The 26,415-nt window shown below is 46.4% G+C and overlaps 9 protein-coding genes across 9 annotated transcripts; 5 read left to right on the forward strand and 4 right to left on the reverse strand.

The window, feature by feature from the left end:
- Window positions 1-91: 91 nt before the first annotated feature.
- EDB91DRAFT_1245124 (uncharacterized protein) lies at window positions 92-493 on the reverse strand (the record flags this gene model as incomplete). Its single annotated transcript, XM_041322500.1, has 2 exons — window positions 92-344; window positions 390-493. The coding sequence occupies 2 exons, from the start codon at window positions 491-493 to the stop codon at window positions 92-94; spliced, it is 357 nt and encodes a 118-aa protein (XP_041180745.1).
- Window positions 494-969: 476 nt separating this feature from the next.
- EDB91DRAFT_1245125 (uncharacterized protein) lies at window positions 970-2,863 on the reverse strand (the record flags this gene model as incomplete). Its single annotated transcript, XM_041322501.1, has 6 exons — window positions 970-1,021; window positions 1,073-1,860; window positions 1,907-2,194; window positions 2,247-2,370; window positions 2,434-2,485; window positions 2,527-2,863. 6 exons carry the CDS (start codon window positions 2,861-2,863, stop codon window positions 970-972), a joined length of 1,641 nt encoding a protein of 546 aa, XP_041180746.1.
- Window positions 2,864-3,146: 283 nt separating this feature from the next.
- Window positions 3,147-3,665, reverse strand: EDB91DRAFT_1079386 (uncharacterized protein; the record flags this gene model as incomplete). Its single annotated transcript, XM_041315124.1, has 3 exons — window positions 3,147-3,193; window positions 3,274-3,345; window positions 3,437-3,665. 3 exons carry the CDS (start codon window positions 3,663-3,665, stop codon window positions 3,147-3,149), a joined length of 348 nt encoding a protein of 115 aa, XP_041180747.1.
- A 10,148-nt stretch (window positions 3,666-13,813) lies between these two features.
- Window positions 13,814-14,216, reverse strand: EDB91DRAFT_1079387 (uncharacterized protein; the record flags this gene model as incomplete). Its single annotated transcript, XM_041315125.1, has 3 exons — window positions 13,814-13,968; window positions 14,024-14,117; window positions 14,154-14,216. The coding sequence occupies 3 exons, from the start codon at window positions 14,214-14,216 to the stop codon at window positions 13,814-13,816; spliced, it is 312 nt and encodes a 103-aa protein (XP_041180748.1).
- Window positions 14,217-15,976: 1,760 nt separating this feature from the next.
- On the forward strand, window positions 15,977-16,543 carry EDB91DRAFT_1113921 (uncharacterized protein). Its single transcript, XM_041317878.1, has one exon. It carries the CDS (start codon window positions 16,071-16,073, stop codon window positions 16,389-16,391), a length of 321 nt encoding a protein of 106 aa, XP_041180749.1. The 5' UTR covers window positions 15,977-16,070; the 3' UTR covers window positions 16,392-16,543.
- EDB91DRAFT_1113923 (uncharacterized protein) lies at window positions 16,401-16,925 on the forward strand. Its single transcript, XM_041317879.1, has 3 exons — window positions 16,401-16,590; window positions 16,646-16,737; window positions 16,795-16,925. The coding sequence occupies exons 1-2, from the start codon at window positions 16,435-16,437 to the stop codon at window positions 16,712-16,714; spliced, it is 225 nt and encodes a 74-aa protein (XP_041180750.1). The 5' UTR covers window positions 16,401-16,434; the 3' UTR covers window positions 16,715-16,737; window positions 16,795-16,925.
- Window positions 16,926-18,155: 1,230 nt separating this feature from the next.
- EDB91DRAFT_1113930 (uncharacterized protein) lies at window positions 18,156-18,984 on the forward strand. Its single transcript, XM_041317880.1, has 3 exons — window positions 18,156-18,456; window positions 18,517-18,702; window positions 18,765-18,984. The coding sequence occupies exons 2-3, from the start codon at window positions 18,601-18,603 to the stop codon at window positions 18,927-18,929; spliced, it is 267 nt and encodes an 88-aa protein (XP_041180751.1). The 5' UTR covers window positions 18,156-18,456; window positions 18,517-18,600; the 3' UTR covers window positions 18,930-18,984.
- A 1,061-nt stretch (window positions 18,985-20,045) lies between these two features.
- Window positions 20,046-22,122, forward strand: EDB91DRAFT_878893 (uncharacterized protein). The gene is made up of 13 exons (XM_041328692.1): window positions 20,046-20,203; window positions 20,270-20,302; window positions 20,355-20,374; window positions 20,426-20,440; window positions 20,496-20,534; window positions 20,597-20,625; window positions 20,683-20,696; window positions 20,746-20,781; window positions 20,955-21,014; window positions 21,072-21,206; window positions 21,257-21,491; window positions 21,549-21,603; window positions 21,659-22,122. Exons 1-13 carry the CDS (start codon window positions 20,131-20,133, stop codon window positions 21,860-21,862), a joined length of 948 nt encoding a protein of 315 aa, XP_041180752.1. The 5' UTR covers window positions 20,046-20,130; the 3' UTR covers window positions 21,863-22,122.
- A 1,817-nt stretch (window positions 22,123-23,939) lies between these two features.
- On the forward strand, window positions 23,940-25,196 carry EDB91DRAFT_1048014 (uncharacterized protein; the record flags this gene model as incomplete). The annotated part of the gene is made up of 2 exons (XM_041313362.1): window positions 23,940-24,726; window positions 24,775-25,196. 2 exons carry the CDS (start codon window positions 23,940-23,942, stop codon window positions 25,194-25,196), a joined length of 1,209 nt encoding a protein of 402 aa, XP_041180753.1.
- Window positions 25,197-26,415: the final 1,219 nt, after the last annotated feature.

Below are 26,415 nucleotides of genomic sequence, written 5' to 3' on the forward strand. Positions count from 1 at the left end.
AGGTGCCAGCCCTTTCAGATAGTATGTATGCCGAGACAGGGAGATGTGAATGAAATGTATACAAAGGGAGAACAACGATACCTTTGAGATTCTAGTCTGAGTCTGAGTCCCAGTCACTAGAATCCGACTCTGTGTCAGTTCCTCTCAAACCTCTGGCGAACTTGAGCACCCAACCAGGCTCTTTGTTTTCCAAGACTTGGAATGAGGAGTGAGGGAAGAACCAAATATTAGATACTTGTCCTGGTGTAATGCCGTCTTCAGTAATACCAGGGAGTGGCTTCCATGGTCCTATCCCATGGTAGAGGGCTCCACCCATGAAGATTATGACATCCCCAGGATGGTATCTAGAAAGAATGAGCCCAATAAGCTGTGCAAAGTGAAAGGCTTACTTGAGTTTGAGCTTGAGATCGGTGATGTAACATTCTCCGCCTGTAAATTTACCCATGTTGAAGATGATAGATGGACCCGCATCTAAGCTGTCCTGATGGGGCATGACTTGTAGTTTCCACACCAGGACTCTTCCAAGGAGGGGCCCTGGATCAGTTTTTTTTTTTTTTTTGATTCCATTTATGTCCATTGAGAGATGACTCTATGTAGGACAATATGTGCTAGTCTAGGGACATCCATGTCCCGTCGCACCTCTGTAGTTGCGAATGCCGCAATGTGAGATGTGCCCCATCGGTCCGCCGTTCCTGCCAGCCGTTTTAGATGCGCACTACTTTGAAGATGAGATGACTTATAACTATGCGATAATATGTATGGTAGCTGGTGAGTAACTGAATGCGTTTCTCGTCTGCAAACACAGAATGATACAGGAAGCTGTGAGGGGGCAGATGGGGTAAAAGTGGGTTAGTGGATTTGATGAGAACCTGGTTTATGCCCTGAATATGACTGATGCCTCGTCGATCTAAGTGTTTCCAGTGTAAGCGAGGTGGGAGTGGAGGTGGTGATGGGGTGATTATGATTGGATTAGTGGTACAGGGTGTAGTGTAGGACAGGGTCTTGTTGATGGTGTTTCGATCTATGTGTGCAGTGCGTCAATTCTTGTGTTTCCCAGATGTGGGTACCTCACCGAAGATAACTTTCAGGTGTTTCGTAGAGTTGACGAAACGAACCATGTGTTCTACAGCTTCCGAGTCGGTCAGGAGATGGGGGATGGAAGGACGTGTCCCTCCCTAGATTGCATTGCAGGATATGGGCACTCTCTGCGATATTGCTGTGCATTCTAATAGGAAGTGATGTACCATGTTCCTCTGTTTCCAGGCAGTGAGGGCACATAGGGCTAGCGGCTTTGTGGATGCGGTGCAGGTGTTTGTTGAGGGGGATGTGTTTTGATCGGAGGTTCATAAGGAGGCCGGTGAGGTGTTTGGGGAGCAGAGCGTTGAGTTTGATGAATGATCTTCGAATGACCTGCGGGTCGAGGCATTGCATGTAAGCATGACGGGGTGATTTGGTCCATAGTCGCGTCCAGCGGGCGTGCGTTAGCTGAGAGTGAGCTTGTTTGATGGCGGATATGCTGAGAGGGAGGATTCCTTGGCGTAGATAATGGGGTAGTTGACTTTTCTTGCTGTTGTTCCGTTTGCCTGTGGCTGCTAATTTGGCTTCCTTGTCAGCATGTTTGTTGCCGTGAATTCCTTCATGTCCTGGTGACCAATGTATGGTGACGTCAAAACCTGGATCAGTTACCATCCAATGGCCAGTGAGAAAGGCAGCTTCATACTTGGCATAGAATGCTGGAAATGATACATGGAACATTTCTCCCAACAGAATGGCCAACTCTTGGGTGTCCTCAAAATATGCATGGACATGTAGGGCTCCATGAGCGTTAGAGACCATGTCAGCCAAGGGATGAAGGCCGTGCTAGAAAATGCATAAGTAACATAGAGGCAGGATAGATTACACTCACAATGATAGGATCATGGGCCTGATCTGGCCATGTGTGTACTAGGTGTCTGGCACCAGTACGCTCAGATGCAACAGTATGGTCTTCGTAGATGTATTCAGTACCTGCATGGATAAAGCTCCTACGTATGCCATCTTCATGTGGGTCTTCCAAGTCCTGAGTGCCATCAACCTTAACGTATTGCAGGAGATGGTATTTCTGGCCATGGTGTCCATCCCAGGGGCTTTTATGGATGTCTATGTGGTGGAGGAGGGTTTGTACAGCCACCATGGCCTTGGCAAGCACACTATCCTATCCTCTGCAGTAAGTTGCCTGTTATCTAACAGAATTACTGAAAACTCACCTGGATACCATCAAAGTATGCCTTTTCGCCCTCTTCGGCTGCCCAATATAAATTGTCAGAGGATCTCCCCATAGACGAGGGAGTGTTGGGCCCAGGAACAGTAGTAATTGTAAGCAAAGGGGCCCTGTAAGATTGGTGATTAAATCTATAAGTCATACCAATATTTCTTGCCTGACAGTCGACTCACCAATTTTGGAGCAGGCCCAGCACTGCCTTCGAGTAAAATAAGCCACCAAGGGCTGATCATGTTCATCAAGGAACATTCCCAAAGCTCCATTACTTTCCCAGGTAGACATCTCTCGCATAGTATGTTGAGCCGCGTCCTTGGCCCGGGCCATATTCTTGGGGCCCTCTATGAAGTCTTGGAGCCAGACACCCTTCATACGGTAGGTGGGAGTTTTGTCTTTCAAACGTTTTGCATCATGTGCAGCGTCTCGGCAGAACCACTTGGCCCATTGATTGTTGGAGAGAGTTTGGCGACAGACAGCTGGGTCTAGGAGGTGGGGATTTGGGTAAGGGATGCCAGTAGTTTTATTCAATAAGGTCTTGTCTTTGCCGGTAAGCTTGGAGGCTGCCTGTGACACCAATATGGGGTCCATTACAACTGTGGTGGACATGGTAGGGTGTAGGGAGGAGAAATGATCAGCAATGTGAATGTCTCCATGCTGTAATATAAACTTATGGAGTGAAACAGCAGGTACTTGATCCACAAGGCAGCAAATGAAAATGCCAGGTGCCAATAACTTGGCTACAGCACTACACACTGTTACATATCAGACACACTGCTGCTCATCAGTCGTCACATTGCACTGCAATTTGCAACTAGTCAAGGAAATGAAGATGTATTGGGAATATAAGATATTATTGCGCTATCATCAACAGAAAAGTGCAGGAATAAGATTACTGCCACACATCATCAAGGGCTGTGGTACCAGACATAGGCATCCCTGCATTAAATGCAGTCACAGATACATAGCTCTGCCGTGGCATTAAGTCAACAGTGCCAGTCAGGCATTCCTGTCATTACATGAGGCCATGTGCTTTGTAGCCATAGTGACAAAACTGTCTCCAAAATTCTTGATCGCTGTTGTGAGGGTACCTGTAAGTTGGAGTCGAGGAGCTGTAGGTCCCTGGCACAATGCTCGAGTCTAATGGCTGGAAGAAAGGGACAGAGACATCAGGTAACTGACTGTCGGGGAGCCTGTGGGTAAACCCGCAGGAACCTGAGAACTCTACTTGTACCTGCAGTATACCCAGTACCCAGTATACCCAAGGGTACCAGCAGGTACAGGTCTTTTGACAGGTGTTGTGATAGGTAAAGGCCAAGGTAACAACTGCTAAGTAGTGCGAGAGTGCAGGGGAAAGTGCCAGGAAGGTACAGGAGATCAGCATGCACAGCAGGAGGCCAAGGTTGAGCATGGTGGGAAGAGGGAAGAGGGAAGAGGGAAGAGGGAAGAGGGAAGAGGGAAGAGGGAAGAGGGAAGAGGGAAGAGGAAGAGAGAGACTGCAACAAGTCATGGCAGCAGTGCCCATGTCAGCAGGAGCTTGAGAAAGGTTGTGGCCAGGCATGCGGGGCAGAACCAGGTTAGCAAAAGGGTGCTGAATGGTTGCACAGTTGGATTTGACTGGGCAGCAGGAGGTTACAGGAGGTTGCCCTTTTGTGTGGGGGCTTGAACGTGCAGAGACAAGCTAGACTGAGCAGAAACAAGCAAAAACAACCAAGAATAGCTGAAAATGAGCAAAAACGAGCAAGAACAAGTGGAAAAGTACGCACCTAGATCAGAGACGCAGATGCAGATGCACTACCCTGTGACCTGCAGCGGGTTACCCGTACCCATGCCAACGCCTACCTGCTGTAGGTTTGCTTTGGCAGCAATGAAGTCAGGTGATATGGGTATGTGAAGTGGTGTCTTGCCTGGAGGTGTACTGATCAACAGCACAGCAGGATTGAATGCAAATGATGGAACATGCCTTGAAGGGTGATGAGCTGTGGGCACACCAGATCTCACACAGATCTCAATTTGCACCACAGCTCAAGCACTTGTCCTCAAGGACTTGAAGTGATGAAGACAGTTGCAGGTTGCGGACCATTGTAGTGTAATGTTCAAGTTCAAAGACAAAAGAGTGGGAACAACACCAACCATCACGTGATCATGTGACCTTTCAATGTTCAAGTTCTCACTTGAACTTGAACATTACACTACAACAGTCTGCAACCTGCAACCGTCTTCATCACTTCAAGTCCTTGAGGACAAGCGCTTGAGCTGTGGTGCAAATTGAGATCTGTGTGAGATCTGGTGTGCCCACAGCTCATTGCCCTTCAAGGTGTGTTCCATCATTCACATTCAATCCTGCTGCACTTGTTGATCAGTACACCTCCAGGCAACTGGGGAGCTCTGGCATCACCTCCTGCAGGGAGCTCTGATGGCCACCTTCCATTAGGTCCAGTTTTTTCTCCTTCTCTCTTTGTCTATCTACATGCTTCTCACTCACACCAGTTTTTCCTGCACTCGTGCTGCATGTCAACAACGTCTTGCATTTGCTGCAGCGCCTAACTCTACACCTCAACACTACAGTACTCTTGTCCCACCCATTGTACCTACTCGCTCTGCACTCTCCCCATGTCCCACCAGCACTCAGTACCTCTTGCCACCATTGCACACAGACTGCGTGTTTTTCATGCTAGCGCCTGTACTTAGTGCCAGCCACATCAGCACCTTGGCACCCACGCTGCAACTTGCATGCACCACACGTGTTTAGCTGCCCGTAACCCACACCTTACAGCACCCCACACCTTCACACACCGCTGCACCTTTGCACCAACATATGCCACCATACGCTGATACTCCCTCACCTGTGCCCCCTGCTTTTCACCACCGTTCAAACACTTTGCCAGGCCACATCACCAGTGCCAATACCAACACTTACTCCATCTGCAGCCCAACCTCATACCTATGCTGTATCGCTCTCACACACCTTGTACCATCTGCAACCCGGCCTCTACCCACTTGTCCCAATAATGCAATCACCCTCAAATGTCCACCACAACGACAACTGAATGCAAGGAAGGTAGACAATTAGAGGCTTAGGGCAGAAAGGTTTTCCTTGGTTTGTCTATCCTTGACCTTTGCCTATCACCCCATCTCCTTTCTCATTGTATGCTACCCATTTTGTTTCACCCTGTTCCACATTTCCCATCTACATTTCTACATTCCACCTCATGACACACTATTTGACACATTTTTCACCTACTGCACACTACACCCTCTATATACCCCGTGAGCCATGAAAAAAAATGCATAAAATACATTTGAAGGACACATTTATTGATGTCATCTGTTTTGATCTGGCCCAAAATAGATGCTTGAATCATGACTCTTCTGCCTGAGTTGTTGTCCCACCTCTTCAATTGTATTGCTCCTGTACTTCTCCAATCAAGATGGAGCATCTTTGCCTTGCATGTAGAAGGACCTTCCCCATGCAGAGATCAGCTCTCTGGGCATATTGCCCACTGCTTGCAGCCTAATCAAGCTCTCAAGCTCTCTGACATTTTACATTGCACCAGAAAACGGCACACATCTGAAAATGGAGCTAAGGAATCAAAATGGGCTTGGGTTAATGAGGAGGTAGAGAGGGATGATGAAGCGTGGGCAACAGATCATGGTGGGATGGAGGCAGATGGTGATATAGACATTAACCAGGTATGTTTTTTCTGGATTGTTTGAGCAGCAAATTACAGTACATTTCAACCAGTTTGAGGATGTTGCAGGTCTGCCAAACATTTCATGGCCACATTCCCCTCTGCCTCCAGCTCCTACTGTCACTTCAAAATGTTCTGGACGCACTATCCACATGCCGCATCGATTCATTGACTATCTTCCAGGCACAGCTACGCACCTCGCACACATGCCTCCAACCATCCAACAGCAACGTGCAGGCATTTTGAGTGACAGGAATACAGCCTCAGGTCACAGTGCTATGGCACCATCATCCCAACCCTCACCACTGCCCCCTAATCTACCTGATCCTCCACCCCTGCTCACCCCCTTTGAAACACAACCAGATACATTCGGTCTGTATAGCATATACCCAACTCGTCCCACTCTAGCCCCAGAGGTTGATCACACACTGGACGGTGTGACAGATGCTCCCACACTAGAGGGGTTACATGCTACCCTTCGCGAAGTACGCCTGGAAGTCTCTGCAGTAAATCAGTGATGATGATCTGTTTGGAGCATTCACAAACCCATCGTCAGCCCTACTGATGACCTGGCACTATTCTGGCAGTAATGCTAGTTCGGCAGCTGGACTCAATCGTCTGGCTGAGTTTCTTTGCAACCCTCGTTTCAACTCAGCTGACTTAGTTGGGTTCAGTCATGCACGAGAGATCAAACTGACTTGATGACTACCTCGAGCGTAAATCAAATCCCTTCTGCAAAGAGTATGGGTGGCAGCAGTCAACTGTCAAAATTCGCTTATCCAATGAGAGGGCCAAGTTTCCCTCAGAGAATGATGCCTCCCAACTTGAGATCCCTGGCATTTACCATCACTCTCTCACAGATATAATCACTCAAACATTTGAGGATGACATATCCACTAGCTTCAATATGACTCCATTCTGCCAGTACTGGAACACACCAGATAATTGAACTCTGGAAGTCTTCTCTGAATCCTACACCTCTCCTGAAATGATAAAAGCTTATGAAGAAGTGAATTCCATCCCACGAGATCCTGGTGATGACCTCAAGCACATTGTTGCCTCACTAATGGTCTGGTCTGATGCCACTCACTTGGCAAGCTTTGGCGATGCATCCCTTTGGCCCTTCTATCTATTCTTCAGCAATCAGTCCAAATATACATGAGGAAAGCCTACTGCTCATGCATGTCATCACTTGGTGTACATTCCCAATGTATGTACACATTACTTTATAAACTCACATTACTAATTATTTGCAGCTTCCAGATGATTTACAGGAGATCTATATTGATATATTCGGTGAACCAACCTCAAGCAGCACCTATACACACCTCAAATGTGAATTGATTCATGCCATCTGGGAGTTAATTCTTGATGGAAAGTTCATGGAAGCATACAAGCATGGCATTGTAATTTGCTGCAGTGATGGGATTACTGCTGAAGAGTATTCCCCTGGTTTTTCTCATATTCTGCAGATTATCCTGAAAAGTTAGTCCATCCCAACACACTGGTCAACTGAAATTGATGAATTACTCAGGATACTGCTAGCCAGCATCAAATTCTTGGGGCAGTGTCCATGCCCCTGCTGTCTTGTTAAGAAGTCAGACATTCACATGATGGGAATGACACTAGACATGAGGCTGGTGGGTCACACGGGAGCATATTGATGACCTGCGACATCAACAGCGAGTGGAAGATGCTCACAAATTGATCTTCCAACTTGGAGCTCCAGTAGATGGCAGTTAGCATCAAGGCAATTCTCAATGAGGAATCATATGTGCCAATTCGTGTAAGCATTGTTCCACAACCATCTATTTTACACTCACACTGACCTTGAACATTAGAACACATTTTCTCAATGATTACTCAACTACGGTATCAACATGTTTGCTGCTGTTTGTGGTTGATCAACTACATGAATTTGAGATTGGTGCTTGGAAAGCTATTTTCACTGCATCTGATGCGAATCTTGCATGCAGCTGGGGGAACTGCAGTACAGAGGCTGAATGAGTGGTAAGTCATGTATTTTGATATGCTGCATCTGTTTCCCTGCATCCATTATTCATATACTAACAACCTAATCAGATACAGAATGGTCGCTACCTTTGGTAGAGGCACAATTTGCTGTTTTCACTATAACACTTCATCCATGAAAAAATTGGCTGCCTGTGATTTTGAGGATCTCCTACAGGTAAGCACTAGGCTATATGATCTGTATCACATATTATTTAAATTTTTGTGTCAGTGCACTATTCCAGCATTTGAGAACTTATTGCCTGAGCCTCACAATGCCATCATTCTGGACCTCCTTTTCAACTTAGCATCATGGCATGGGTATGCAAAGCTTCGAATGCATACCACTGACATGCTAGCTCTGTTCAACACTGCCACTGCTGTCCTTGGTCAATTGGTTTGAAAATTCTACAAGACAACATGTGATCACTATCACACAACAGAGCTCCCTCACAAGCATGCAGCATGAGGACGTTGAGAGGTTGCATTAGCTGCAAAACAACAAGGAACATCTACAACTCCAAGTCAGAAGAGTTCAGCTGGACCCAAGCGCAAGTCCCTTAACCTCTCAACTTACAAGTTTCATGCGCTTGGCGACTATGCTGACACAATCAAGCGGATGGGCACAACAGATAATTATTCTACACAGCTGGTACATTTCATTTTGATATTGATAGCGCTATTGCTCACCTACAATTATATCTCTCCTTAGGGAGAACTTGAACATCAGCATGTCAAACAATGGTATCCAAGAACACCAAAAAACAAGAAGACAATGGTTGCAATGATGACTCACATTGAAGCCCGTGAGCGACTCATCGCAAAGGTACTTGAACAATGTAAAAAGAGCCATGGGTCCTTGATACAGCAAGAGGGGCATGAGCAGCGTACATCACCCTCAGTGCACTACCACATATCAAAATATGCCAAGTGCTCATATGATATATTTGCATGGCTTGGCAAGCTTGACAATGATGTGGCAATTGACATGAGTATTTCACCTATCACACCCTTACTTTGTATCCATTGATGTGATGTCACAGAACTTCATTCCACGCCTTAAAGATCACTTGCTGGCACGGCTCCACAGCTTGGATTACTCTGGTGATGAGCACAGTTTCTCTGATGATGACAGGAATCAGGTCACCTTCACCAATAACCAACTCCACAAGCACAGCATACTACATGTCAACTACACAACATATGATTTGTGAAGAGAACAGGACTCAATCAACTGTCATATACCTGATCTGATTGCTCCAATATTGATATCCGCTCTGCTTTCTGACCCCTCCGCCCCATTCATCCTCTGCTCCGTCCTATCACAAGTCCGCATTCCGCCCTACGCTTCCGCTCAACCACTCAACCGGTCCCCTTCCATAACCTCTCCATTCAACTGGGGCTCTTTCCCCTTTTAGATATATGCCTTCCCTATTGGAACATAGACCCTTACTTCCAGATGACTGGTAATTCATATTACCGCTTGATCGCTGATCCGACACGTACATATTGATATCTACCCCGACTTATGTCTTCGCCTATGTAAAATACTTACAAACTATATCCTTGGTACATAGCCTTACTGCATAGTGATTCTGATCACTGCCTCATACATATTAGTATATAACATATCATGTACTTAGATATTTTTCCTCAGTCTTAATATTACTTGTCTTCTCACAGTTATACAGTGGCTCAAAAAAGTGTCTGAATGTTTATGCATTTTCAAGTAATTGAACAATAGCAAGGCAGAACCAAACAATGACCAATGGGTATAGGGACATGTCTGGAAGCCCTATATCATGGCTCAAATCTGGGATATATAGCGTGGGAACTCGACCATATATGGGCAAGCTATGGTAATTCTAAATACATGACTCATTTGGACACTTTTTTGACTTTTTATTGAAATCACAAAATCAGACCATTCATACATTACACTCTTAATTAAAGCGGTGTCATAATGATAATATGGTCTGATTGCAATATTATTTGAATATATAAACCCACATAAGATCATGAAATTCAACATAATCATCATGAAGCCCATCTCCTCTGCTCACAAGGATAATATCCTTGTTCTCTGTACCTCTGGTTTATCTACTAGGCAAATTGCCTCAAAAACTGGTCTCAGCAAGTCTACTATTACTACAGTCATAAAGCAGCACATGCCAGAGAAGGAAAATCATCAAATGGGATGTCCTCCCAAGCTTACTCCACAGAACAAAAGAGCTATTGTTCACCAAATTCTATCTGGCAAGGCTTCAAATGCTACCCAAGCTACCAAGTTCATCAATTCCATCATCTCCACTCCTGTCTCCACCCAAACTGTTAGAAACACCCTCAAGGCAGCCAATCTTAAGGCTGTAAAAAAGAAGAAAAGACCTCTTCTCTCTGTAGCTCATAGGAAGAGAAGACTGGCCTTTGCTTTAAAGCACCAACATTGGACTGTGGAAGACTGGAAGAAGGTTATTTGGTCAGATGAAATAAAAATCAATAGAATGGGGTCATATGGCCAGGAATATGTGTGGAAAAAGGCAGGAGAACCATTAGGAGAAAGAGAAGTCAAGGGTACACTGAAGTTTGGAGGAGGAAGTATGATGGTATGGGGTTGTATGGCATGGAGATTCTTTGTGAGGTGGAAGGATGGATGAATGCAGATCAGTACATCTTTATTCTAGAGGAGTGTCTACTCAAAAGCATGCAGAAGTCAGGAATTGATGAAGAAGACATTATCTTTCAACAAGATAATGACCCCAAGTACACCTCAAAACTGGCTACAACATGGTTTGAAGATCATGATATCAATGTTCTATCATGGCCAGAACAGTCTCCAGACCTCAATCTCATTGAACATCTCTGTGGATTACTCAAAAGACTACTTGCTGCCTATCAAGATCCTCCACAGGGGCTATTTGAACTATGGGAGAGAGTTGCAGCAGAGTGGAAAAAGATTGCTGAAGAGAAGTATCAAAAATTGATAGAAAGTATGCCTAGGAGAATTGCAGCAGTTATTAAAGCCAAGGGGGGTAGCACCAAGTACTAAAATCATAGAATAGTCTTGGTTAAATACAAAGTCAAAAAGTGTCCGAATGAGTCATGTATTTAGAATTACCATAGCTTGCCCATATATGGTCGGGTTCCCACGCTATATATCTCAGATTTGAGCCATGATATAGGGCTTTCAGACATGTCCCTATACCCTTTGGTTATTGTTTGGTTCTGCCTTGCTATTGTTCAATTACTTGAAAATGCATAAACATTCGGACACTTTTTTGAGCCACTGTATCCTGTGAGAATTCTCAGTAGAACCTTACCTCCTCTAGACACAAGTCTCAACTTGTTGTCACCTCCGACCCTCCGCTCCGACTTAGAGCCATGCTCTAAGTCTTCCCCTTATTACTCTGCCCCTATCAAATATCCTCCTTCGCTCCTCTGCATTATCCTCCGCCTTTCCCGCCCCTACCAACATTCCCCTACTCCTATCCCCTCTCCGCATCACTCCCCGCCTTCTCCACTCTGCTCCTAGTTGGCCCACCGCTAGTAGCTCTTACTCCCCAACCCTCAGAGCAGACCAAAGTGGTCCAATCGTCCTACTGTCGGACAACGTCGGACCCACTCCAAATTCGGGGCATGTACTCGGCTAAGGGCGCAGCGCAAGAGCTGAAGCCAAGCCCCGACCCTTCTGCTTCCTGAGTCGGCACAGGTATCTAACATCAACCCTCAAACACATGCTGACATCATGATGCTGTCACACGAGGACAATGACGGTCGACATCCTTACTGGTATGCCCATGTAATCAAGATTTTCCACCTTGATGTTTGGTATGATGGCCAGGGTGCTATGCAGGCACCAACCCGTATGCATGTGCTTTTTGTACGCTGGTTCGGATGCAACATTGATTTCAAAGCTGGGTGGTCAGCAAAGTGACTCCACTGCATTGGTTTTTTCAAGCAGGATGACCCCAGTGAAGGTTTTGGTTTCATAGATCCTGACCATGTCATTCGTGGTGTACATTTAATTCCTGGATATCAACATGGACACACTGACACTCGACTTGGGCCTTCATTTGTGTGTCCTGCAGAAGATGACAATAAAGATTTCTCATGTTTTTATGTGAATCAGTATGTGTTTACTATCTATTAGGTATTGCTATTCTAATCTATCTATGTACTAGTTTTGTAGATTGTGATATGTTCATGCACTTTCGAGGTGGTGGTGTTGGCCACAAAGTAACACAGGAGTGGGATGAATTTTTGAGGAATGACAGCACTGCAGCATCACAGGATGAAGAAGTCATTGAGCTCAGAGAGGTTGTGGATGAAGTTGTGGATGACAATGACAACAAGGGGAGTGCTTCTGAAGATCTGGGTGATGAGGGGAATCCTGTTCAAGTTGGGGCTGATGGGGAGGACAATGAATTTCTTGCACAAGAGGGGTACGGTGCCTTATAATTGAGTGATGGTTGTCTATACTTTTGTTTTCTCATTGTAGATGTACTATCCTTGACACAAACTACCCAGCAGACCTATCCAACAGTGGAGTTCAGGCCCAGGAACTTGAAGCAGGGGAGGAGAGTAGTGAGAAAAGTTCATTGGTTTTCCAGAATCAAAAAACAATGTACTGCACCATTGTACTATATGTAATACAAATCAACTATCATTCAGTACATGCAATCATGAATCATGAATCATTCTGCAAACTCGAGAAAATGAAACCAAAAAAACATATTGCTATCACATGAAGTGCATCTTTTTGGCCAGGTTCCCATGCTTATCCTTGAAATTCTTCAACTCCATCAGGTCAAGGTCAAAAGTGTCATCATTGCTGGAGATACTAGTGGCAGCGTCAAAACCCATGGCAGGATTGAAGTGGAACACGCCACACACACAGACAAGCTAGTAGTAGTTAAAATTGCATGTGTGTGTAGTAGAAGATGGAATGAACTCACGTAAACCAATGAGCACAACTTGTCGATTTTTTCTTGACATGGGTGCTGGACCGACATCATCGCCTCATACCATGCAGCATACCGATCAAACAAATAGATGAGAGAAGCCACAGAGGGCTGGTTGACCATGATGCGCAATGAGTCCACCCTCCAGCACTCCCCCAAGTGCCAAATACCACCACTTCTCTAACACTGGAAGGAAGTGGGCACAGGGCTCCTCAGATCAGAGTGATTTTGGAGGGTCTCACTAGTATGACAGTCTACTACTATTGCTGGCACTGAGTCACTGCTGAATCAGTGCTGAGCTTACACTAGCTAGCTCATGGTACTGTATCAGGTACTGGCCCCACTGCCAGTGGGGTATCATAGAATATCATTTGAATGTTGCTATTACCACTGAATGTCAGCCTGATCACTCCAGCTATTGCATGATTCAGCCTCATCATAAATATGAACATCATTTTTGATGAACTACGCTTGTCATCTAAGAGCTACAAAATCACATAACCAGAATCCTAATCAGGCAGTGTCAGGTTTTTGGACTTTTGGTGATGTCAAACATCACAAAATTTGCAGAAGTGAGATATTACCTGATTTAGACTGTTGTGTGCCACAACAATTGACACATCACTGTCAGACCATCTCGGCAACAGCCAGGACGTGATAGAAAACATCTCGCAATGACATTGAACCTATCTGCATGCTATCAAGATGGGGTTACTATGTAGTACATTGTATCTACATGACATATACAATGTATTGCCCACATTAACTGGCAAAATTAAGTGAGTGCAAACAAAATGTTAAGCTAAAGTGCGCCATAGCCCTCCTCTGCAAGCAGGTCACGTCATATTCAGCAGCCTGACAGAACATTGCGATTGGTTTCAATAACGAGTGGCACAAAGTCAATGCACTATAGTTTCACAGATGTAACTGATAGCCTGCAGGGTGGTGATCTTCAAATTGGTGTCATCAAACATGTTGATAAAACCAAGGAGAATTTCAATGAGATCCAGCCATTGGCTGATGGGCAATTCTACTGCTGTGATCGCAGAAACAACTATTAATATATGATGTACAAGCATATATGTAACACGCCAATTGGTGAAACTCACCTTCCTGTGTCAAAATCATGGAAGATCTGATGGCCTGCAATATTCCATGTGCAACAGCCAGCTGATTGGCATTCTTGAGCTCCTTGGCCCGCACCTTGACACAGTATTTACAGTGTGCATGCCAGTGCACCTTATCGACCTTTGCAGTCCCCTGATGAAAATGTCCCCATAGCCAGGACTTCCCCCTAGCCATCAGAGCAGCAAAGGAAGGCAATACAATCCCAGAAGAATTAAACAGAGGATCAATGATTGCAATTAAAAATTGGCCAACCCCCAATTAACTCAAATAACTCCTGGTACATTAACCCTACTAACCCTACCTAAAAAACAGATCCATTTAACAAACCTCTTAATGGGGATGGGCAACACTCATAAACAAAGTGTGACATTATGTAAGCACAATGCTAAAGAACATGAGGGCAAATATCAATAGTGTATCAAGAGTATGACTAGTGCATGCCAATTACAACTACACATGTGAAGAAATTATACTATGAGCTGTGTAAGTTAACATCAAAAATTTTGAGCAAGACTGCACCTCAGCTGCCTGAGCTCTTGCTGCAATCTCTGAGCTTGAAGCTTGCAGAGAGTGCAGCTGTTCCTGAAGACATACAGCAGCATTGTCCTTTCATGAGGCCCACTTGCACTCACTGCAGTAGTGCCTCTCGTATGTCTTGGTCTTCTGATGTTGTGTGTCAAGCTCAATTTGCAGGTGTGCCACGATCGCAGGACTTGGACTGCTGTCCCTTGCACTACAGGTCTTGGCAGGAGGACCATTTTCCTTTTTGACACTTCTAGAGTTTAAGTGTGCAAGATGAGCCTTTTGTGTTAGATAACACCTTTTTACTGGGTTGTAGTGGTCCCTTTTGATGTATCGGGGCTGCATTGGACAGTTAATCCTTTTCTTGATGTGTCAATTTGCGCTGAGTCAGCACACTCATCACTGGCCTCAAAGATCGACTGGTTGCCAGCAACACGACCCCTCGTGTCACTTGAAAATTGGGTGAAATGTATTCTTTTTACTCCATCATTGTATTCTATGAAAAAAAAAATCACAAAAAACGGTGCATTTCATGCCATTGTAGTGAGTGATTTTCCCAAGGACAGCACCATTTGCACTTTTTCCCCATAGAATACTCAAGTTTCATTAATCCATGCATGTTTCTCCACACAAACTTTTTGTCAGATTGTTGTGGTAATGTAGTGTCAGTCGATCTTTTCATTGGACACTTGTTTCGACTCCATGCACTACAAAGCAAATCACGGGCGGAGTTTCAAATTGACTGAGCGCTGCCCATCCCCACTCTTAACCGGTTATGACTGGGTCAAGTTATAACCCTTTTAATGGGTTAGTAACAACACTGCCACTGACGGTGCTGTGCTTCCGCAATTCTATATCCACCTTTCTGATACAGCAAAACAGTATCGGCCTTCCATCATGGGTCGATGTTCGATCAACGGATGTCCAGAATAACGTTGTCTGCTGAGGACACGATTCAAGGCACCACGTACCACATCTGACGAAGAGCGTCAGCATCCTTGGTCTCAGCGGTTGCTTGACCACGCAAATACTATGCAGCATGTTCCCTACTTGCTCGTGTGTGTAACATGCTATCAGTATCATCCGTTCGTCTGTAAGTACTTCAACCAGTTCATTTCAAGCACATGCGGTCGAGTGACGTTTGCACTGTACCAAAGCTGCCCGACTTTGAACAGCGGCGATCTCTCGTAGATGTCAGATGTACCTACGTTCTCTTCCTAGCAAGAGTAAGATACGATATTGAGGTGACGTTTCAACCATGTCGCACGATGCGAATATCGAGGAAGTTGGCGGGTCGGTTGACCAGGCGACAGCGTCTTAACGAATCATATTACATCTCGATACTATTTTGCAAAGTTCTTACTCGTCTGAAGTAAGCGATTTGGGATCTCTTTGCACTGAGACGTCAGCGTCTCAACTGATGCTATTTGCAGCTAACCAAGTTGAACCGCAGGGACCATTTGCAACGCTACTCCATCGTGCAAACAACGGCATCGGGGGGACGTCATGCAGTATTGCAGGTCAGTTATGTTTGTTACCGTATCAGTTTCTTGCGCAGATTTATTGTGGTTTGCGGCTAGCAAAACATTCGACATCGTAAGTTGGACCAAGTATGTCATTGATTATTGTATTGTTAGGTTCCATTTCTCTTCACTAAACAGAGCCGAACGTTGTGAGCATAGGCTGCCTAATCGGACCCGACCAGTCACGGAGCCGATGAAGAATAACTATTATGCCATTCATGGTTCATTCCCAGCATGTTTTCAGAACATAAAAAGCCAGCCGTCAGACTGCCGTCTTCCCTACCACGCACTACCTCAGAGTTAATCGAGAACCTGTCTGACAGATCCCACATCTCCTCGTACATCTAATGCGTTTCTCCTTTCTCGCCATCGTGACTGCTTTGACAGCATCTATGTCTGTCAGTGCGACACCAGCTGTTTTCAGCAGGGATTCGCAATGCGCTGAGGTTGGCGGCATTTGCGGCTTCGGTTTGCCAGGCTGCTGCTCTGGATATCTGTGTGCCGTGAGTATGAGTAGTTTGCTTTGCATCCCCTTCTGACCCTTGCGCCTTGTGATAGATTGACAGTGATGGTGATACGTCTTGCGTTGCCTCTTCCTTCTCCAATGCAGAAGGACCCTCAAGATAGCAGGGAGCTCGCATGTCACAAGGGTGAGTCGATGTCCTGCCTTCGCATCGGTGGGCATTCATGGAGCAACCTTTACATAGTTGATTCCTGGGTTGTTGCACTTGGTCAAATTTCCCTGCCACTGGAGTAATGGGGCCCCTGCATCTCGAAGACTCAGATATGATATTGATTTGAAAATATGACAGTACTGCAGCCCCAGTGGTCCGAGTCGTAAGCTTGAAAATCAAAAGCCTCGTAAGTTGGACATATTGCCGGTGTGTCGGCTGCAAAAATCAGTAAGGAGTACCGGTTCACAACACTTGCGATAACATGTATGGGTCGCAATTTCCGTCGAGTACAGCAACATGGACGGAGACGGTATGTCTAATAACCAACAGTGGGATGCCATGTATTATTGGAATGCTAGCAGGAGGGAGACGGAGCGAGGTTATCCTACAAACAGCACGGATTACAGCGTGTAGCATGCGCATTGTCTATCTCGACCTGGATCAACACATTTATCACCAATATTTACTGACGAGGACACTACCTTCCTTAAGCAATGCCCACGTATCGATACACAGATAACAAGTACAAATCCTAACTTCGCGAAAAGACGACACTCCACAAAGGAGTTCAGCAAGGAAAAAATTCAAGAGAACCAGTCCGAGAGTAGTCTGAATCGAGTTTCACGATCCACGAAGGATACGCGAGCCACGAAGCGAGCTCAAGGGCAAACCAGTCCCATCGCATAATGATGCAACCAACCGCGCCTCATACGCAGAGGTAGTTAGCCTCTCGCCCCTTACGCAAGGAGATATTGGCCTCCGAGCCATAGCGGCAGTTCATGATTACTGACCGTGAACAGAGCATATGCTCGCCACAACTTGTCAGTGCCCGCCACTGAGTCAGACTACTAACAGCAGCAACATAAGTAGTGCTCGCCAGATTGTTACCCGCAGTGGCAGGATATCAACACTGACAACCACATTGCTCGCCATATTTTTAGTGGCCCGCATTCAGTCAAGCTACTGACTCAATAGCGAACTTGATCATGCCTCGCCACGTATCGTGTAATCATCTTGAGCGCCTTCACAGGCGCACGCGCGATAGCGATGACTGGCTGCTAAACAACAGATACAAGTTCGCCCGATCCCCGCGACGTTTTCAAAGCCTTCATTCTCGCCCTCCTCTGCCATAAGCAGAATCTTCGGGATAGGAGAAACGAAGCTGTTTTGCTGGAACGTCGTGCAGCTGATTACAGCTGGGCTTTGTTAGAGCCTATCGAGGGGGATTGGAATACTCAGACCTTAACCCGCTCAGAAATTTGGGTGCATGTAGCAACCCTGTGCGTGACGAGCATTCGTGGCTTTCGAGCTGGTTGATGAGAGAAATAGTTTGGAAGTCCGCTTGATGCTTTATTTTATGCTGAAGTAAGCTCCGAGTAGATACAACCATAATAGGACGCTTCACGCCGCCCGAGGGTCGAGGGGCGCATATTGACCGCGTGCTCAACCAATGCAAGAATTCATGGATGTTGTTCGCTCATGGTCAGTCGGTTCTATGTGTACCACTAGGCGTCTTCATCTGATCACCTTCGAAAATTTCCATAAATCATGCAACTCGGAAGGACAACTTCCTTTCCCAGGTGAAGTTATAAGGGACATATCATTTATCTGTGGCGTCCTATAATACGCTCGAGGTTCAATACGTCCGACAAATTTTACCCTCTGGAATCTGGCAGGTTCGTCTCAAAGATCAAGGTGCATAGCTGCACTACCATGATGGCCACGGTTATACCGCGGTTCCATGTTCACCTTCAGGTATAGACCTCCCGTGTTCCTCTGTGCTTGCTTCTCGTGCACCCGGGGAGCTCTTTGGCTGGGGGGAACCCACCCTCGATGGATATGCTGATGCAATTGAAGGCGTTTTGGCTGACCTTGTCTGGCCTTTCCTCGGTTTGGATGCGCCAATGCGGAAGGTACAAGGGTATCAAAAATGTCTGGTTAGTTGCATAGCACGCTATGTTTTATTGTGTTTGACCTGTCTTGATGACGTGCGTGTCTACCAGCTTCCTCGCCCCCTATTCGAAAAAGTTAGTATGACTCGACCAGGCGGCCCTGTCTGGTCTTCATATTGCATTCCAGGATATCAAATGCAAGAAGTTTCGAGTGTCCAGGTGGTAGAATCAGGGATCGTGGTAGATCGGTTGTTACCATCTGAGTGCTGTCTGTGAAGCAGGAAGTGAACGCAAAGGGAAAGATTTGCTGTTGTAAAGATGAATACCACTGGTGAGTTCTATAACCTCACGATATTACGAGTCTGAGGAAATACTATGTAGCACCTGTAACGGTGACCGGCAGAACAACTGGGTCCGACCTCGGCATGACTAACCATTTCTGGCATAGGTCAGGTAATCTTACAATAGGCATCAAGCTAGCGTGAATATTACACCCCTACCAGGAAACGACCATGCGTGTCGCATCGTGTCCTAGGTGAGTACCCCATGTACTTCCTGGTTTTATTTTAGTGCCAAGCGCTGCTATAACTTCATTTCTTCGCGTGCTTGGCCTCTGAAAGGGGATAATGGTCCTTGCGGCCTTGCCCCACGAGTCAAGCTATCCACCTTGACGGCACGATGTTGATGCAGCGTTGTCACTTATCAGTTCCTCACCCCGAAGTCTTGGGTTACATACTTTGCTGATCATGTCGTCTCCCTGTGGCACAACGATACATAGAGAGGGAGGGAATACATGATGTCAGAATTCTAACGATTCCATATATTCTATCATTCATGGTGGTAATTATTAGGAGGCGCTGGAGCGAGGTCATGAGTGTATGTGAGAGGCAGTAGAAAGGGTTGTGCAGCGAATGTTCGTGGTTAGTTCTTTTGCCGATGAGCGCTGAGAAGTCAATGTACTTATGATCAGGGTGATGGTCACTGGATACAGGTTCTTTCGAGGGATCTTGAATATACATCGATTGACTCACCTTCGCTGTGAAAGACATGACTCCATGTTGGCCTCACTTTGAATGGGTGATCCGATTATGTTAAATCATAATATTTAATTTCATGCGAGGCTATATGAGCGAGCCTCGAGGACCACTACGTGCAGGGATTCTCCGCACCTGATTTCATGGCATACGCAGCAGTGCTCAGCGCTCAGCGCTTCAGCAGACCAGTGCTCGAGGGTGTATAAACCGGCAACTATCCTCAAGACCTTTGATGATTTCATTTCAAATGATCAAGTTTCAGTGTTCACTAGCACAACTTAATAATTGATCTTCTCTAGCGGCGTGCACTGCAGAATGTCATGCGAATAATACTCATTTCGGGTATAAAGCGCTGCATGGTGTGGTATATCTAGCACGAACGCTATCGATTTGTCACATGCCCACTAAGTTCACCACTCCCTCACGTAACATACTCTGACACCATGACACTAATCTCAAATGATCCCAGTTGGTGGCCGCTCATCAATTTGACTCGGATCAGCAGCTATTTTGTAGGTTCGTGGAGAGCCAGTTGGATGATGACAGTAATGTCTCGATCTAATCTTGGCTGCGGTTTCACAGTTGCTTCCTCTGCTGGGGTGATGTACGATTGGGGTAAGCAAAATAGTATTCAAGAACCACTGGTAATATCCTTATCATTTTTCAGCACTGTCATTCGGACAAGAGGTATGTTGATGCTGTTACTGGAACAGCCATCTCGCTAAGAAAGGTTTCGAGGTCGAACTGGTCTGGGTGAGCTGAGTTCCACATCAGAAGAACAACGTGAAATATAATTATTTTGCGGCAGAGGCAACGCTGGTCCCTCATGACTGTTCTGTATCTGAGTGTATGTCGTCTGCGTTATAGGTGTGGTTGGCAAATTACACTGACTTGAAAACTTTATCCTAGGTGCGCTATGTTGGAATAATATATATAGTGTATGTTTGGAACTTGGCTAAGCGATTGGCGCTGCGCTAATCGTCTCTCACAATCAGTATCAGCATAATGTGTATGTCTGCTCACATACACCATGTTTTTTTCTTCTGACTGGCATACAGTAAATGTCCCGACAATCCCGGTGACACCCGTAGTGAGTATTCTGCACCGACACCTGCTATTGCTGTCCAACTAATTGCACTCCCACGTAGGGGTGAGTGAGATTCTTGACCCAGCTTCAAGTTGTTGATTCAATATAATGATTACCACAGCTGTGAGTTTGTTTCGAGAGTGTGATCCTTCAAGGCTGGTCACTAACCGGATTTGTCAGGCTACATTATGTATGTCACACGAAATTGGACGAATGTCGCAGTATTCGTGATCCTGGGTGGTGAGCTGCATAGTTGCAATACCTCAGTATTTTGACTTGACTGAAACATCATGCAAGTTATTATGATCACTCGGTTACATGCCATGTATCAGGGATCCAGAATGATGCTGATATTTCTCGTTGTTGTCTTCTTGGCTGTCAAGATTGCCACCGTAGTGATCACCGCAATATCAATGAGTCATATTTCAGAGGGTAAGCTCTCATAAATAATTGAGTGCATCAGGCTCATTGATGCATACTAGACGTGTTAATTCTCTCCGGCACCTATCAGTGCACTGTGGACTTTCAGGGATCAAATGATTCACTTCTGGTGATCATCACTTCAACACTCACTACTGCATGGGAGGTCCTCGTACTGTGTCTCGCAGTTTGGATTGCTGTAAAACACTTTCGTGAACTGCAACGGTCGTCGACAGGATGGATTATTGAGGACTATTTCATGGTGTTGATGAAAACTCACGTGATTTACTTTGCAAGGTGAGCTTATAATGTGAATATGGTTCTCTTTTTCTTCTGAATTTTCGCACATGCTAGCTTCGTCGTTGTTTCTTGCCTTCACCTCATTTATTTGTCTCCGATGCTCTCAGCGGTATGCCAATCTGTCACCGACCTCTGCATGTGATCACGGTTCATCATTTCTACAGAACTTAGATTCCCTGGAAAATCATATCTCTGTTGGTGTTCTTCAAATTTTTCTGTTTGTCCAGATGTTCGTGCTGGGACCACGCCTGATCCTTGGCGTTCGACATTATCACGCTGAACTCCTAGCCGGCTCGGATGCGGGAACTGCCATGACTTCAATATTTTTCCAGGAGCGTGTGCATGTGTCGACTTGCAGTAGTGTGTAGCACGCGAAATGTTCATTCTCGCAACCATCCCTTGGTGATCGAACTGAGTATCGGAAGTTTACAGGTAAGTGTTGGTCATGTCTCTGCCTTCCAGCTTCATCTGAAAGATCGAGGTGCGTCTCGCGGGCAAGCATTGTACAGTGCTTCCAGAATCCATGTTTTCTTTCTGCATTACTATAGATTTGTCTTATATTGGTTCGCCTCGCCGGCCCAGTACATGTTCAGTCTCTGACCTTCCTTGAACAACGCCCATCGCAAACCCATGATAAACGTGGATCAGCAGCTGATTTGATCTACGGTAGCGTGGTGGCACATGTCTAAGTCGTACTTATTCAAATGTTGGAAGGTCAAGAGGGAACGGCGTCATCCTAGTAGCCGTCCACCGCCTTCCTTCATGATCAGTGATCGAGGCGCGTCCCAGATAGTCCCATAGCGTTGTACCGCAATCCATATCCACCTTCAAGTAGAAACCCTCCGCGTTCACTCGTACTGCGAGTTGACATTGTTGGCTGGGGAGAACTCACCCCCGAAGGACACACTGAGGCGACTGAGAACACTTGACGATTTTGCATGCCGTTTCCTTCATCAGAGTGGAGACTGGATGGAATCGAGGTTTACCTGGCAGACTGCATAGCACGCTATATTCTATCGTGGTGGCCCTCTCTACTCGCGACGCGAAACTTCGAAGGATATGTACTAGATGTCGCGCAATCGAACATGAGTACTCACCTCTCAGCCGACCTGCATGATCCATTCTGGTGTCTTTTTTAGCCTCTCTCCTTATCTTTTAATAGACCGACTAGACTGAATAAGTAAGGTCTCCGATTGCGGTGGAATACCGGAGTTGGTACGCATCGCCTCTCTGGCGGAAACATCACGATGTTGCACTTGACTTGCCTCGCACTGTCCATTATGACCGATTGCCTTGGCAGCGTGCATCGCCGTTCATCTTACTAGCAGGCGCTAATCATTAGTTTCAGGTATTTAGCCTTCATTCAGGAAATGAGATGGCATATGGGGTTTTCACTCTAGTGCACCCCTACTACCAGACAGGCTACATGTATATCTATTATAAGAACAGACCTCTTCATGTATCTCGCAGTTTTGCTGCGAAGGATGGTCACAGAGTGAGTCTCGTCCTCAATGGTCCACTCCATTATTATGGACAGATCTACATGATCCCGCGCAATTCACACTTTGCTGCCTCCCAACCATCAGAGATGAGCATGCTGACTGTCTTCTTTCCAACCCGCGGAGACGGCTTTCGAACTAATGGATACTGCATTTTGGCTCACCTAATCTTGTTGCTCTCCGCTCAACGCCCAACAGATTTGATAAGCCATAGGTCCTCCCAGTGGATGAGTGTGCTAAGGAACATAGTAGAGCCGGCACTGACCGGCGTTGGCCGAACTAACATGGGGGGAGGACGGAAGCATCCGTGGTAAAATTTTCTCTGCCACAAAACGCTTGGCTGCAACCAAACTGCTAGCAGGCGCTAAGCGTGTAATGACTATCGGAGCGCAACGAACCACATGCTGACGATATCGATATGGCAAAGTTCAAGGAATTTTTTTTGCTGTGCCTTCCCGAGTGTCTGACAACGTTATAAACATGCCCCTTGTTCATGTTTTTCTTATCGCGCCTCGTGTCTTCCCTCTGAGAAGCTTCTCACCAAGGTTGGGTTGCTTGGCTGGTCCACAGCAGTGCGCACAAATACCCTCTTAGATCTAATCAGCCAGTCATTAGACATATACTCATCAACAAACCTACTGACTAATTCGATCCTGCGACTATGGCCATTACACTGATCACTACAGTCCCTGGATTGCACCTGCAGTCCCCCTCGTTGTCGAAAATCACTTCCCCGACCACGCTGGTGCATTCTTGGAAGTCCCCACAATCACCTGCATTTTCAGATCCCTCTCCCATACTCCCCATCCCTCTCCAGATATCATCCACCTTCCAGCATCACGTCTCCACCAAGAGTACATCTCCTGCGACTCCTTCTCCGCGCCTCCCACCAGAGCTTTTCCTCGACATCATCTCATTCTTTGCCGTCCCAGACACACCCACCATGATGGACATCTACGACCAGTCAAATCTCGCAGAATTCTGCAATTGTTCCCTTGTGAGCAAATTTTGGCTACATGCAGCCCGAGCGCATCTATGGAGACACGTGCGACTCGGAGGTGGACGAAGGGGGAATAGATTCGTCGATTTATTGCAACGTTACACCTTAGGGCGTGGGTCCACACTACCAAGTTTTGCCCCGTACGTCAAAGACCTCTTCATTCGCGAATCGCGAGGAGGTTTGTCATGGGACCCGAAATGGCTTAACGCAGCCTTGCCTACCCTAGCCGGGTCGCTCCTCAATATCCACTCTCTCGAAGCTGAGCGCATCACCTGGGAGTACCTGTCGTCCAAGTCTCGAGACGCGTTCATCAAGGGATTCAAGGGTGTACGGAAGCTTGCACTGCGGGTGTGCGATTTCAGGACGACGCTGGATATGATCAGATTTATTGGAGAATTTGAAGATGTAGAAGCGCTCGCGCTGGACGGGGTGCGCTGCGAGTGGGACAATATACCTGCGGAGTTGCTTGGATCTAGAGCAGGTGATAGAGGTGTTCCTAAGCCACCAAGAAGACTAAGGGAGCTCGCGATGCGGGGAGCACGTACCCGGCAGGTATTGGAGTGGATACGGGCGGTGATGAAGCACGTTGGAGGGCCTGTAACAGTGGAAGTGTTGAGGCTCGGCGCGTTGGGTGTCAAGAGTGCCCCGGCCGCAGGGAAATTCTTGAAGGCGCTGGGCACAAGTTTGAAAGAGCTTCATCTCGGGTTTGATGCTGCATTCATAGACGAAGGAGGTAAGAACTTGCTTTGAACAACGAAAGATAAGGACTCACGCAACGCAGACGAGATTGTATCCCACATCGACCTCAGCCACAACATCGGTTTGAGAGAGATGCATGTGTATGGACTCGTTATTCCTTCCTTGCCACCTCCAGATCCATCGGACCTCGATCCTCCCCCTCCACCGCCGCAGTTGATGCCGCTCACTGCCCTCCTCGATCGTGTGCGCGCACCATTGCGAGCTCTCTCGCTCGCATTGCACCCTGCTGATCTGTACGCACTTTCATCGATGGACTTTGCAGGGCTGGCTCACGTATTCGACGGCGACTCGTGGACAAGTCTCGAGGATATACAAGTCGTGGTAGCGAATGAAGACGATGGAATGATGGGCGGGATTGTCAATCAGAGACTGGAAGGACTATTCGAGAGGGGCGTGCTAAGGGTTAATGTAGGTTTTGATGACAGGGAAGTCGTATTGATTTGAAGATCTAGACATATATATAGCTTCGTAATGCGATATAATATTATTTCATCGTGCAATTGGTGTTCAACGTGCAGAGTCTGGCTGATACTTGGAAGCGGACTGTGTTTTAACAAAATCTATTCCGCTTCAAGTACTAGTCAGACTGCAGAAAAGCCGAAGTGCTCCTTTGGAATGGATGGTGACGCGCGATGGTATGAAGAAGTCGAGCAAGGTTGCGAGCGCACTGGAACCGATGCCTCCCGGATCTTCCGCCATGGATGATGCCTATGTGCCTGAACATGGACGGCAATGAATTGGCAGAACCCGGTTCTTGTGAACTGCGCAGAGAAGGCGGTAAGGCAGGCCTATTGGGTCTGATCCTTTGGCAGAAATCTCTTCAATACCATTGCAACTAAAGGGGTAACAAATGGCCCAGATCAGCAGCGCATCGTAGTAGCGTTAATGAGGGTGCTTAATCTTACCAAATAATGTTGCGAGTAGATACCGACGATAAGAGGGATCTGAGAGGTTGTGAGGTCTGTCCGGCTCTCGACATACAATATCAGATCCTGGTCCATGAAGCGGAAGACTCCAGGACAATTGCAGTGCAAGTAGGAAGATATTGTGACATTCTTACACCTGAAGCCGGGGATTTGGATTAACTTTTGGATCAAACCTAGAAGACAGGTGCACACTGCTTTCAGATAGTGCCAATGAATTAGATAAGGACCGCCTGGAGCTAGATGAACTCTATCTGATTTCATGACAATGATTGTCTATGATTGCGCAGCAAAATTGTGATCGAAACGGTATGGCGTAGATGATCATGAGGATTTCAATGCAGAGGCCCTGTCGATTAGTTTCTTGATGTTGAAAGGAAAATTGCAAGAGGCCTGATCAGCGAAACCATCATGCCTGTTGAGTGCTTGCGTTTAGGGCAGGTCCCGTCCATCGGAAAGATTGATGTCCGACGTCTCCCCGAAGTATCCCGAATGGTAGTCCGTGGACCGTGGTAGTACTAGAGCGACAGATCTACTCAGTCGCATGACCGAGTGGGAACTCTGAATTAGGGTGCAAAGCAAACGACAAACTCGAGAGCCTGGAGCTAAAAGCGGGCTGCTCGACAACTTTTTAACTGTTCCAGACGGTACCTTGGCGCGTAGTAGTAGGCCTCGACGTTATCTGGGGACATGGCAGCTACTTAATGGATGGCCAGATATAGCATGCATACCTCAGGCTC

The sequence above is a fragment of the Suillus paluster genome (genome assembly GCF_016628075.1).
Source record: "Suillus paluster strain FC165 chromosome Unknown EDB91scaffold_9, whole genome shotgun sequence".
NCBI lineage: Eukaryota > Fungi > Basidiomycota > Agaricomycetes > Boletales > Suillaceae > Suillus > Suillus paluster.